Here is a 13,615-nt window from a genome sequence, read left to right on the forward strand (position 1 = left end):
CAGCTTGTTACGTAAAAGTGAGTCTTCGGCAAAAGTGACAGAGATACGGTTCGTTTTTTTGGTTTTCACCACAACTTAATAACAGCTTCTTGCGCTGCTTCATTACTAATCGTTTTCATTTTACTGAATTAACTGCTTTGTTTTTAACCAATTTTGCATTTTGCTACATGCATTACAAACCGTGCATTTTGTAAAGCGCTTTGCGCGTCCAGTTTGTCTTTAACTATCGGTATCTCTTACCTATACGGCAAAAAATGTAAACGAAATTAAAAGAATACTATCGAACTAAAACGAATAATTTTGGCGTAATCCATTGCTATTTTTACATTATGTTCCTCATATTCTAGTGTTTTGTAACTGATTATACATATTTTTATCAAGGTTACTGATTTGAAAAAAATTATCAAAATGAGTAATCTTTTTGGTATTAAATCTAAAATTTACGTATGTAAGTCAAAAACGCACGTTTGCTGTAAACAAGTACCAAGCTTTTTTCTGCAGATACCATTCTTTGAAATCAGCACGATTCATAGCACTTACTGTTGATCTTGCAATCTTGTTTGACCGTTCGTGATATTTAAACATGTCCAAGTCATTTTCAACTGGGTTAATATAAGGGGGGATAACGTGAAACGGTTTAGAGTACGGATAAGGTACTGGTTGATCATCTCATATCAAACTCAATGTTGCACTTTTTATTACGACTCACCAGGCAATGGCAACAACCGTGCAATGTACCTTGGTATACTCCTTTGGCACGAGTTCAGGCTATTTTAAAGGGCTAGATGCGGATTACTGGTGATTAACCTCGTTGTGTTGCTAGCTTGACAAATTGCTGAGCACCCATGGGTAATTACCGAATAGTAGACTGCGACGCCGCCGGACAAGGGTTTAATTATGACTGAAATGGGATACTGTAGACCTTTATCACTTTGACTGAACCAAAGGCCCGGTGAATTGTGTTTCAAAATTGCAATTGTGCGTCCTCGCGAACTTGCATAATGCAGTAAGCCCTGTGTTTTTAATTTATTATAGGTTGACGGTGTTTAACTGATTTCAACTAATATTCTCTTTATTTCTCTTGTAAAAAATTAGAACAGCATGCGGTTTTGAGTTTTCGGACACTAACTGGTATTCGCCCTGATTACGATTTTTAATTGATATGCAATAACGAAAAAAAAACTTTTTTTTGTTGGACAATTAGATTGGAAACTAACAAAACATGCTGGTTGAAAGTTTAACATGATTCGCTTAATTTTTAGTCCTGAGGCGGCCAAGTCAGGTGATGGAAGGGCGACACCTAACGGCACGGATACGGCCATCGTCTACGAAAACGAAGGTAAACTCAAAATAAAAAAGAACAAAAAAATCACATAGTTGTTTTAAACCTCCGACTTTCTTCGGCATAAATGAAAATTACCCGCAATCAGGAAATAATAAAATATAACGCTCGTTTGCTGATAAATATCACTATATTTTGTATATTGTTTTTACAACCTAAAGGACAACGCTTGCTCGCTGATAGTAATTATATATCTTGAAATCAGTTTATACGACCTTCGTAGAAAAAAATGAATTAGAACGGTTCTTTGGTCTGTAGTTGTGTGGTGTGGGAAAAAAATAGAAAAAAAGCAAATGTTAAAAAGTTTTTTCCAGCCATACTATGGTTGAATATATCAGTTTATACGACGTTGGTAAAAAAAAACTGAGTCCGAACGGTTCTTTGGTCTGTAGTGGTGCGATGTGGAGAAAAAATGTAGAAGAAAGGCAAAGGTGAAAAGTTATTTCCAGCCATACTATTGCTGAATATATCGCTGGGTGAATCGTCTCTTATTCCGGCCAAGGGTCGATCGGCTTTCGTGCAGTCGAGAGACACTAATGACCGCGCGAGATTTCAATTATTGATACCTAAGTCGCGAAATGGATAGCAGATCAATTTCAAATGAAATTAAACGCACCTTCGCGCAAAACTTGCATCAAATATATGTCAGCCCAGCCCTAACGGTCGGGCGAGCGCGGGCCATCGAATTTTCGACTGCTCAAGATTGCTGCCCCGAATAATTTCCGCGCTGCAAAATTACGGCGTGTTCAATTTCGACTCGAGCCGCACAAGTTTCTAACCATTTACGATTAGCCGATTATTTCGAATTAGGCCTGTGGCTTGGTATTAACGTCGCGCCGGTAACAAATGCGGACTGTTATAAGATACAGCAGTGCTTCTTAAACTTTTTTAGTTGTGTTCACCCCTAGCATCTGTCTCCAGATTTCATTCACCCCATGCACTTAAGACTCGTGAATATAATTACCTGGCCGAGGTCTTACAGGCATGCGACTTAATTAGCTGGAATTTATTGAGCTAAATATAGTTAAAGCTTTTCAGGTTTTTAAACTTGCAAGATTGATCACGTCATTTCAGAAAGCTGCACTAGAAAACATATGAACGGATTTCATTTTCCGTTGTTGCCCAAAGCACTTTTGACCCCAAGCGCGCCTGTATAGAATTGTCACAGAAAAACATTATCCAATCAATGGTTCCTCGCACCTCGCGTAAACATGTTTGGGCGGGCGCCTGTGGAACAAATGACATTAAGAATAAAACGACGTGCAATTGCTATCGACAATGTAGACAACCACTGTTGGTAGGATTCGCAAACCAGGCACCCCACATTACGTCACATTGGGGTGACACGATGTCAACCACCCACGGTGACCCTGAGTCACATATATATGCCGACAATGAATTATGCACACGATAAAATTGATCGAACTGGTTTTGTCGACTTTATGTAGCAATTTGTTTTGCATTTATATGCAACGACCCCTGTCGTCTGCAGTGTAAACCTCTTACTACGTCTGTTTATTGCTTTAACTATACATATTTTAAACTGGTACCAGCCGAACGCAAATAACTACCATCTAGTCCACAAGCACTTTACACGATTCGATTGCACATAACTGGTTTTAACTCGCTTTTGGTGTTTAAGTTAGGACAGGATATAACCTTAAAAGGCGTTATAGTTCGGCTTAATCGCCACATACAACGATGGCAAAAAAATAAAATGTTTCGTGAATCTCCAACATGGTTTCTTAAGGGTTTGTGGGAAATTTCTTGCTGCTTCTGTTGAGGCATTCGGATCACAAAATTAAAAACAACCCTTAATTTCCGGTCACCGGTTCCGTTGAATGCCTTATCTTGAATACCCGGCGTTTAACGTTAAAAATTCATTCAAACCACACGTTGTGTCATGCAACTCACAGTGCTTAGTCAAGTGGCAAATGATGGTTTCGAATGATAACCAAACCCACCCCATCTATTCCAAAATGTATTTTTTTATCCTTGAAGTAGGATTATTAGGTATATAGTTGTTTCAAGTTAAATAAACAATTCTTGTATGTAACCTTGTTTGTGCGTTTGTCTGTTCAGGAACTAAAGTGGTGACCCACTCGAAAGCAGATGACCTCATGCACACGTCAACGAGTACGTCACAAAAGGAAAATCACCTAGGCGTTGCTGACGTAAGATTGTCCTGAATCACGTAGTTAATAATTAAGTGAATCTTAAACTAGGATATGTCACTAGTTTTGTGCCGAAAATTACCAAAAGGTCATAGCTATATGCTGTATAGTTGTAGTATAGTCGTCATCTATACGCAAAACCCTGCTGATTTCAAAATCCTAAATTATTTTAGGTTTGACAAAGTTCTTGCTTATACATTTATAACGACATGGTACAATACGTCCGCTTTTTATTTGGACATATTAACACACCCTTCTAACAGCCCTATACTTAAACCAGTATTATAGGGGGCTATGGCACCCTGTTGTGATATCTATAATTCCCAAGGGCGCCTAGAGATATTTTGGAATCTCTTGGTTCCCAAGTTTTGCTTAACTGCCGTGTTCCTTGATAACATTGTTTATGTCCTATTAATCCAACAACATATATCACGTCATGCACAGTTAAGTGTGATGTTTACGTTTCGTTTGTTGAGCCTTTAAAGTATATATCCGCTAAATTCTCAATTAGGGTGCCGTAATCTATTTATCTGGTTTAAAAGGTCCCTATGGTGCTAGAAAGGTTCGGGAACCATTGCCGTAATTAAACTGATTTGATATATCCAAATAACGGAACGAATGGTCGCAAACCCTTTATACCTCACAGGCACACGTTACACGCCTTCGCGAACCGGACATCATCTTTATAAAGGCGATCTTGCGACATTCATGAAATATTCAACCCGCAACATCGCTATCGAGCGAAACATTTAACGCGCTTGTAAAAGCGAAACAATAACCCAGGCCGAACTTATACAAGCAAACCGCCTTTAAACTGCAATACAACGTATCCATTATTTATTGGCGAGGCGGCGGTTGTTGGTCCAAAAACAAGGCCGCCGATAAACACTTTGGTTATATTTTGCTTTGCAGAACAACAGAGTGGGAACGGCGTCGGTTGCCAACAACGGCCGAAATAACGGTAAGTTTTTACAGCAGACAATGGAAAAACTGCGGCTGGCGTGCCAACTAATGTAGTAGGGCCAACCAATGTAATCGGGCCAACGGTTTATTTTGCATAAAAAAGATCTAGGCAAAAATTAACCCTCATGGTTTTTTTTTTATTTTGAAATATTTTATTCAATAAACTACAGTTGCAAGGCAACCTTTCACAACGAAGATATTTAAGCTTTCTTTTTAACTAATCTGACTTTATAATATGTTAATGCCCCCATTTTCAAAGCGCCGGCCTTTTTTGAAAATCTCCAACAATTTTTGATACTTTTGTGTAAGTTTATCGTAGACTGCTCCAAAATGTACTATAGCCTCTTATTATTGCATATTGGTGCCGTTTTTATCTATTGAATTTGACCGCTTCAATAGACGAAATATGTTTTGAAACAACCTGCTGCGCAAATGGTAAACAAAATAAGGAGAAAATTAGATCATAATTTTACAAAGCGGCAAGGTAAACTAAGTGCATTCTGACTAAAGAGGTTTTACACAACTTGTAAGCAATTGGTTATTTTTTTGTTCGCAGAATGGGTCGGCAATGGAAGAAAAATAAGCGTCGCGTCCAACCAGGTAAAGCTGAATAGAACACACTATTGCTGCATTTGGTTAATAAATTTGCACGAGACTTAAGGTTGCTGTAAGATTAAAAAAAGTATAAACGTTGTTACCTGGCACTTTACTAAAGTTTATTAAACAATATAAATCTTTGACGCTACACATTTAAGTCTTGCGCGTTGTAAACCTTTTACATGTTAAATAAAAAAAAAAAAAAAAAGAGAACTGCGTTAAAATTAGAAAAAGATTGTTCAAAATCACCCTAACAGCCTCAATATATTATGATTAATGTCTGCTTTACTGCCAACACAAAAATTACAACTACAGTTTTTAGTATATGACACCCATGCAGTTCTTTTTGGATGTTTTAAGGGTAAGAATGGATACTTTATCCTTATTCATAAATGATATGAAGTAATTCCACCAACCTATCAAAATCAGCACTGTTAATAATAATCATAATGAATAATGAAAGCTATACCACTGTTTCTTTTTAATATCTAAGTCGCGCGGAGCCTACATTATAATCGCTGTACAGTAACTAACTACTCTGGTTTAGATAGTGTATTTCTCCTTGTTTTCTTATTTTCGTCAATCTGCAGTATATATATATACAATACATAGAATCAGTGTCAATTCTTACTGTGTTAAAAGTGAATGAACAAATATTCATTTTTAACAAACGTTTAAAATGCTACCTACTTCTGGATGGGATCTGATATTCTTACTATACCGATACGTCTTACTACAACCTACAACCTTATGCTCCAATAGTAAAAAACGATACTCAGCAGAGTGTTGCATGACTCACATTGCCATTTACGTAAACCCCGGTTCCTGCAGTAAAGTTGATCATCCTGCAATATGCTAACTTTCCGAAAGCACCAGTGTTAATACCGATCCATTCCACACAGGAATTGCCTGAACAGCACACCGAGACGTTGGACCTGAGCTGGCCCAAAACCTGCCCGAAGCGCTGCATTTACGTCATCATTGCTCCAGTCATGTTCTGCCTCTGGCTTACGCTTCCCGACGTCCGCGACCCGGTATGTACATACCCTCCTTGCTTCGCAGCAGTAGCCCGCCCCTGTTCTGTAGAGACTCAATTGTTTAAAGAATATATATAATTATATATATATGAATATGCTATTGCTGCCAGGCAGTGTTTCAATTGTAAAATTGTTCTTTCTGGAAAATTTTATCAAAGTGCCAACGTTTCTATTACCTATTCGCGCAATCTTCTCCGGGGCAACATAGTGGTCGCGCCTCGTGGTTTAAACTAGGTGAGATTATAACTTTCCTGCAATATACCTTTTTGTCGAAATAAATTATTTGTAAAATGTGACTTAGCTCTTCTTAACTCGCACATAACAATAGAGAATCCTGGAGGTGTCAGGCGGAATTCGGTAAGCCTATTTGCAAAGACACGAGATGTTCACAATTTTAACATAGTTTTTATTTAAACGATTATGACATGCAGGAATTTCGCAACGTTGCGTAGCTTTATGTGCCGTATTGCATGGAACTGAAAATACATTGGTCAGTTTGCTTTTGCGTTTTCATTCACCACAATTATTACAAAATACTCTACTTTAGCTGGCTTTTCAACTATTGACAAATAGACTTGACGCCATCATTTAAACAAATGTTATTTCAACAAACAGCTTAATTTAAACTCGATAATTAAAGCGGTTTTAAAAACTGACTAAAATAAGTTTTACTGCCGTATGTATGATAGGGGGTGTGTTTATTATTCCACACAGGTCAGAATTAAACAGGTTTACTCCTCATATTAAATTACCATTATTTTACATTACGATAAGTTGACTTGTCATTCTCCTTTGACCTCGGTCGAGGGTTACTTCGCGATTGATTTGTCTTGGGCTTAAAAAGTCATTTTGAGAAACCGCGTGTTTACAGCTCTGGAGCATCTGGAAGGTTCTTTTCCAAAGTTGAATTGCAATGGCGTATTATCGTCAGCTGTCGAATTTTAACCGCATCTAAAACACGCTTCCATAGCTTGCCTTCGGGAATTTCTTGCGGTTCTCGCCAACGAATACGAGGCGTGCTGTGGGACTTGGCAATGGGTTTTTGGCGATAAGGGTGCAACGGCAATTAGCGGGTTCCTGATAGTTTATCCCGTTGGCAAACTTTTGAAGGTGCTGTCTGGCTGGCTGTGCTGACATGAACTTATGGAACGAAAACTTTAATCGCGAGCACGATAATTCGTATGTTTTCCATGCCGATATGCTAAGACTTCAAGCAAATTGATTTTCCAGGTATTATATTACTAATTTGAAATGAACGAATTAATAAAAATAACAACATGTAAAACATATGTCAACGGCTGTATGAGGAATTATTTTACCTAAACTCAAATTAATCGCGAAGCCATCAGATACTTGTCAGATCATGGGATACTTGAAGCCCACCGAGATTGATTTATTCCCTAGTGTTATGCCGGTTAATTATTTAATTTGTTAAAGCTGATGAATATATGTGTTTTACCACTGGAATCTTTTTATGATTTCAGAAAAAGGAAGGTCGTTTCATGATTACCTTTTTTCTAAGCATCGCATGGATCGCCACCTTTTCCTACTTCATGGTGTGGATGGCGCATCAGGTACAACCTCTTATATCCTCGATATCTATGGGCTTTAAACTCAAAACGTCTACTGCAGAACCGTTTCCTGAGTCACACATATCTTATTGTTTATGATGTCCATTGTCCAAATATGCGATAACAACAGGTCTTGAAAGGCGCGTATTCTGCACTGGCCTGTTTCGACCTACAACTCATGCACTGTAGTTGTTATAACTGTCAATTGGTTGACACAAATTAAACAAAACTATAATACACTGTCCAATTGCTCAATAAATAGTTTGAAGTACGCTGAGTTAAATCTTGTTTAAAAGTTGTAAATTACTGTGCGCACTCACTTTGAAATAGGAGGGGTCCAATAATATCGGGTCGCAACCGATTCACTAAACCAGCAGTAGTACCGAATGACGTCATTACTATGTTAAAACTAATCAAAATCGATCAAATTGAAACTTTAAAAGGTCATTTTTTCCAATTTATTAACCCAAAACTTGCTTTAGCGTCTACGAATGTATTTCCAGTTACAGAAGTAGGTAGCATTTTGGACATTTGGGATATCGGCGACAGGTAAAGGCAAATCTTTGCTACTTGTACGATAATGTCTGGATTCAGTGCCGCTCAGATACGAAATAAATCAGTACATTTAGCAAAGATTTGCCACCTTAAATGATTTTTTGTTATTGAATAGGTTATTTACTATACACCCCAGCGCCAAAATTATCAACCCGTAAAACATAACATGGTTTTGTGATTCAATTTGATCAGTATTGCTCACGCAGTATTGACGTAATTTGGCATTCTAATAGATCAGCAATACTTCTTGCTCAAACTGTCGGTCATCGGTATCGAAATAAATACAAAGGTCCAGGTCAGGGCTACTCAACTATTTTTAGCAAAGGTCCGGTTACAAAAGTAAGTAACATTTGCTTAGGTCCGTTATAACTCTCGTGAAATAGTTTACAGTCATACAAAATGTAATACGTATAATTTACATATGTCCTTCGCTTCAACTGAGAATTCTGTAATATCCGTTACTAGAAAGGGGTTTTCAATGAACAGCAGCAATTTTTTGCCAAGAAAATCTCATCAAATCGCATTGCTAAGTAAATACTGAGACAGATAAGGTCCGGATTCAACACTGAGAAGGTCCGCATTAGGACGCCGTCCGCCAGTTGAGTAGCCCTGGTCTCGGCTTTCCTATTTTCAAAACGCCGTTTTGTGATCCAGGTTGGCGAGACGATCGGCCTGTCAGAGGCGGTGATGGGTCTGACGTTCCTGGCCGCCGGGACCTCGGTTCCAGACCTCATCACCAGCGTGATCGTGGCCCGAAAGGGCCTGGGCGACATGGCCGTGTCCAGTTCGGTCGGCAGTAATATCTTCGACGTAACGGTCGGGTAAGCAGATCTTGCTTTGCTGAAACTCTTGTAAATTTAGCTTTGTTTGTCGGCCTTTCTGTTTTCACCGCATCGTTTGGTTCTTTAGTACGATTAATTTTAGTACGACTGCATAATTTTTTGAAAATTGATTTAAATTGCTTTGTTTGCCGGTTTAATAGCCTCAGGAGGTGCCTATGCAGGCTATTTAACCGGATATCTTTTTTTACGCTTGCACTCGTTAGTGCCTATGTCGATTTGAGCTACTTTTGTGTCCGAGTAAATATTCTCTTCCTATTGATGAAATAATAATATTATTATTATTATTTTTTTAATTAATATTGGAACCTAAGCCTGCTCCGACATTTCTAGTTGTTGATCTTTTTGCCATATCGCAAAATCCAAGCATAACCACAAAGGTTGTAAAAGAGATCTAAAACAACTTGATTGAACAAGAGAAGAATACTACGTATAGTTACACAAATAGCATCGTCAGTTCTAATAAGATTCTTAATTCGAATGAATCATTTTAAAACCTTGTGGTTTTGCTTGGATCTAGCCTCTTCTTATACTTGTAAATTAATCGCGGACTGACATATTTATAAAGATCTGTCCTGTTATTCTATTGCAAGATAAAATTTACCTTTTAACTCAAAATTGTAAATCAAAAACCACGCAGATTGCCGTTCCCTTGGCTCATCGGAAGCCTGATCGCCGCCGGCGAACCGATCAAGGTGTCTTCTCGCGGACTTTTCTGCAACATCCTTCTCCTGCTCTGCATGCTCATCTTCGTCATCGTTAGCATCGTGCTGTGCAAGTGGAGGATGAGTCGTAAGCTCGGCATCTCCATGCTCATCCTCTACGTGGTCTTTCTCGTGCTCAGCATCCTGCTGGAGTTCAACATCATCGGCTGCATGGTGACCACGTAATCGCGACGCGGGTCGGAGCAACTTTTTTTTTGAGCGCGCCCAAATCGAACACACATATATACGTAGGCCTATATACCGGGCCAGTCTGCTATGCGCAAATCTATATATGGGCCGCTTTGGACTCCAAACTTGATTTTGACCTCTTGTTATTTTTTCTGCAAGCGTTTATCTTATTTCTTGGTGCTATGCACAGAGAGAGCCCCGAATTATTTTGCCTCGTCGTAAAACGTCGGTTTAGCTGAACTATAGGACCCATAGAGTAGGATAGAAAACCTAAAAATCGACCAATGTTTCAAATACAGCACAACATACGCTTAAAACAGTACTGTGTGTTTACTCAATCAGTACAATTGCAACGGCATCTACGTAAATAATAATTAATCGGGTGTTCTTTTTGGCCTAATGTTTGTAGAGAAAAAACGGTAATATTTTTCGCTTCACTTTCAATAATCCGGTTTATCGTAGTGTATTGCTATTGAAAACTAGTTTCATTTCTTTTTGTGTCGCAGTCGGGACAGTGTAATTCCGGGTTGAAGCGGTAAATTGAATAAAAATGAATTCGTTTTAGAAATTTTGTGGCGGACAATAAGATATTTGATTTCGTTTTAATGCGTTCTCCGTAAAATTGCTCTAAATTGAAGGCGATTTGATTATCAGTACGTGCATATATTTTGGATGATTTGGACCCTAAACTTAAATTTTGTCCTCTTTGTTTTTTGTTTCACGTGGGCGTTTTTTTACGCTCAAAGTGTATTGAATTTTAGCAAATGACTTACTTTCAAATCTCATTTAACGCTGTGTGATTAAAGTTTTTATTCAAAAAATTATAGGTTAGTCACCTCGACTGATAAAAAAATCTACCCTCTCCCAAAATTTATTTTTATTATGAACAAGTGTAAATCAGTGTGGAGGCGCTACATGGTTGCCGATTAACGCAATTTTTGTTAAGATTTCGTGGCTCGAACTCACGCACTACCCCTTACTATTACTCCATCAGGTATTATGCGCGTTTATCTGTTTTACTTTGGGGTGGCCCTTATAATAAACGCGCATCAAACCAATGCTTTTTGCGAGATTTAAAGTGGGGCAATCAATTTTTTTAAACAATAAATTTATTAAATTCTTTTTGTACATGTTTTGCTTTGTCTTTGACGTCGGAGTGTATTGTTGGGATTGCTGAGCATTATATAGTTTAAGAGTGGATGTAGGCTACTCCGTTTCAATAATTTAAGGAAAAGGTAAATACAATTTTAAATGCTAAAAATTGCTTTTTAAGGAAAATTTCTTCTTTACATAAAATGTTGTTTCCTTGTGTCATTTGTACTGCATTGTTTTAAAGCGTCACAGCGTGTTTGTTTGTCTCCAGTATCCTATTTTATTTTCGAAGAGCTGTTATACTGAGCACACTTTAATAATTTGCCATAGTGAAATATAAATGATACCGGCTGTACAACATTGACTGTGACATATTCGTCGTGTTTCATCGTTCGTTTACCTACTTTACCTGATTGTTCTATAAGGTATATAAACGTTTGGCGGAATTAATTTTACGACAATTAATATGCAAGGTCGCAAATAAGGCACCAAACATATATAGCCGACTAACCGTTTAATTTTTTCCGCAAAATGTGACAAAACACGCATATGTTACTTGATAGTACCAGTGGTCTGTAAAACGAAACCTGAAACAAGAGCGCCCTCAGTCAGAATATTTTTAAAGTACCGTATATTTTCTTCATTGCAGTTTTGACGCAAATCATTTGTATTTGAGTAGTTTTCCGTTTTTCGCGCTTGAAACGCAAGTCAATTTGCACACATTTTTATTCGCTGCGATTTAACGCTTATCAAAGCTGATATACATTGCTGTAATATTTCAGTAGGGAAAGAAGTTTAATTAATTTGGGTTTTCGAATGCAAAAGTGCATAGTTTTTTATTGTGGATTATGCGCGAACCTTTTAGGAGTAATACGCCCTTCTCTTTCCATGACAAATTTCTCTCATTCTTTGCTTTGGTAAATACCACCTGGCAACTGTCCTAAATTATATTTATGTAAAGCGCTAAAATAAATAATGTCCTGTCAAATTTGTATATATTTATTTATACATACGAATCGTTAAACAACGTACAATGTTACAAATAAATGGGATACACTTTTGTATTACTTTTGCTTTTAACCAACCTGGTAAAAGTTAATAACTTAAAACCTACATTTTTGTTTGGATAGCAAGGTATAGAGCAGTGGTTCTCAACCTTTTATGCCTCGTGGCCCCCTTCGAAAGTCATTTAATCCTCGTAGCCCTCCTCGATTTTTGTGGCGGCATCATTCTTTCTTCGAGAATACTTTTTATCACAATGAAAGTTTTGAGGTAGTAATAACGCATTTGACATCACCACCGAGCAGTTCAGACACTGCGCACAATTATGGCCGATTCGTCTAACTTTTGTGAAGCCAAAAGAGACGTAACTCTCGCACCATTTGGAAACTTTCGACATTTTATAACACAAAACCTTGTTTAAGCTTTGTGGAAAAACGTATTTTTAATAGTAAACCCCTGAAAGTACGTGCAATTCAAATATTCTTCGTTCTGTTAAGCTTGCTTTGATGCAAAATTTATCAATGGGACAACAACAAATATATCTCTACGAGTCAAAATGGTGATATCGTTATTTGTCCAACTTGCTTGTATTAGTTTTGCTGTCATTCTAACTTGCGGTTTACAAAACTAATTAAAATGCTGGTTAAACGTTTCAAAGAAATACGGAGTAAACAAGAAAACACAAGTTGGTTGTAAGTGACGTAACAAAATTATGCGACAGACAAAGAACAAGCTTGAGGTCGACTGTTGCAAAACTTCTCACGAACAGCAGGTAGTAACAGGTAAGAATAAATGCGTTACAATAGGTCGAAGAAGGTTTAACACTGCAAGTTTGAGTTTAACTAAAAAAATTAAAATAGTGACACGGTTTTGCAATACCACGACATTGCTACAGACTTATGCTCGTGGCCCCCCAGGGGGGCCGAGGGCCACGGTTGAGAAACCCTGGTATAGAGCATGGTGCCTAAAAAAATAATTGGGAGTAACAGTCCCGAATTCAATAAAATTGTTGAATATTCCAAACCTAGGCCAAGTCACTGAGCTTTGTCACATTTTCATTTGGTGGTTTGTCTATCCAGGATATATTAACCTTAATAATCCGTAGAAGTAGAGCCGCAGTGCTGTTAAGTCTATGCACCATTATAAAAAAAAATTGTAGGCTTGCGGCTGGCTTAACAAAGTTGACCGTTGCCCTAACTTTTGAAGAATTGGATTGAATCAAGGTAATGTAATTTGTTATTTGATATAATTAACAATATATTATAAAAGTTTTTTTGCTCGCCTTATGTTTGACAATCTAGCACTACACTAACTTTTTTTTAAATTTAAATGTGCTTGTTACAATTTTAAGTTTGAACACAAATTGCTTTTAATAAATCTTTAGCGTGCACCTGACACAGAATGCAGACCGGGCTGTTACTCAGTTACTGCTTCATACTTACAAGTCATACAGTTATAAATTAAACATTAAAAATATCTGCGGCGCTAAGCTACAATCCTACCACATTTATTTTAACAGTAATGAAACAATTAGTCAAAACTGAAATTGT

The 13,615-nt window shown here is 37.6% G+C and overlaps 1 protein-coding gene across 1 annotated transcript in view; it reads left to right on the forward strand.

Annotated features, from left to right (window-relative positions):
* The window catches only part of LOC146139678 (sodium/potassium/calcium exchanger 2-like), a 28,446-nt gene extending 17,023 nt beyond the window's left edge, over positions 1-11,423 (forward strand). The window contains exons 8-16 of the mRNA XM_083391211.1: positions 4-48; positions 1,263-1,339; positions 3,425-3,516; positions 4,429-4,477; positions 5,036-5,079; positions 5,979-6,110; positions 7,598-7,687; positions 8,894-9,060; positions 9,719-11,423. Of these exons, the coding sequence (XP_083247337.1) occupies positions 4-48; positions 1,263-1,339; positions 3,425-3,516; positions 4,429-4,477; positions 5,036-5,079; positions 5,979-6,110; positions 7,598-7,687; positions 8,894-9,060; positions 9,719-9,968 (946 nt within the window). The 3' untranslated portion in view covers positions 9,969-11,423. The remainder of the gene's footprint in view (positions 1-3; positions 49-1,262; positions 1,340-3,424; positions 3,517-4,428; positions 4,478-5,035; positions 5,080-5,978; positions 6,111-7,597; positions 7,688-8,893; positions 9,061-9,718) is intronic.
* Positions 11,424-13,615: the final 2,192 nt, after the last annotated feature.

The sequence above is a fragment of the Ascidiella aspersa genome, chromosome 6 (assembly GCF_963924565.1).
Source record: "Ascidiella aspersa chromosome 6, kaAscAspe10.2, whole genome shotgun sequence".
In the NCBI taxonomy this organism is placed as follows: Eukaryota; Metazoa; Chordata; class Ascidiacea; order Phlebobranchia; family Ascidiidae; genus Ascidiella; species Ascidiella aspersa.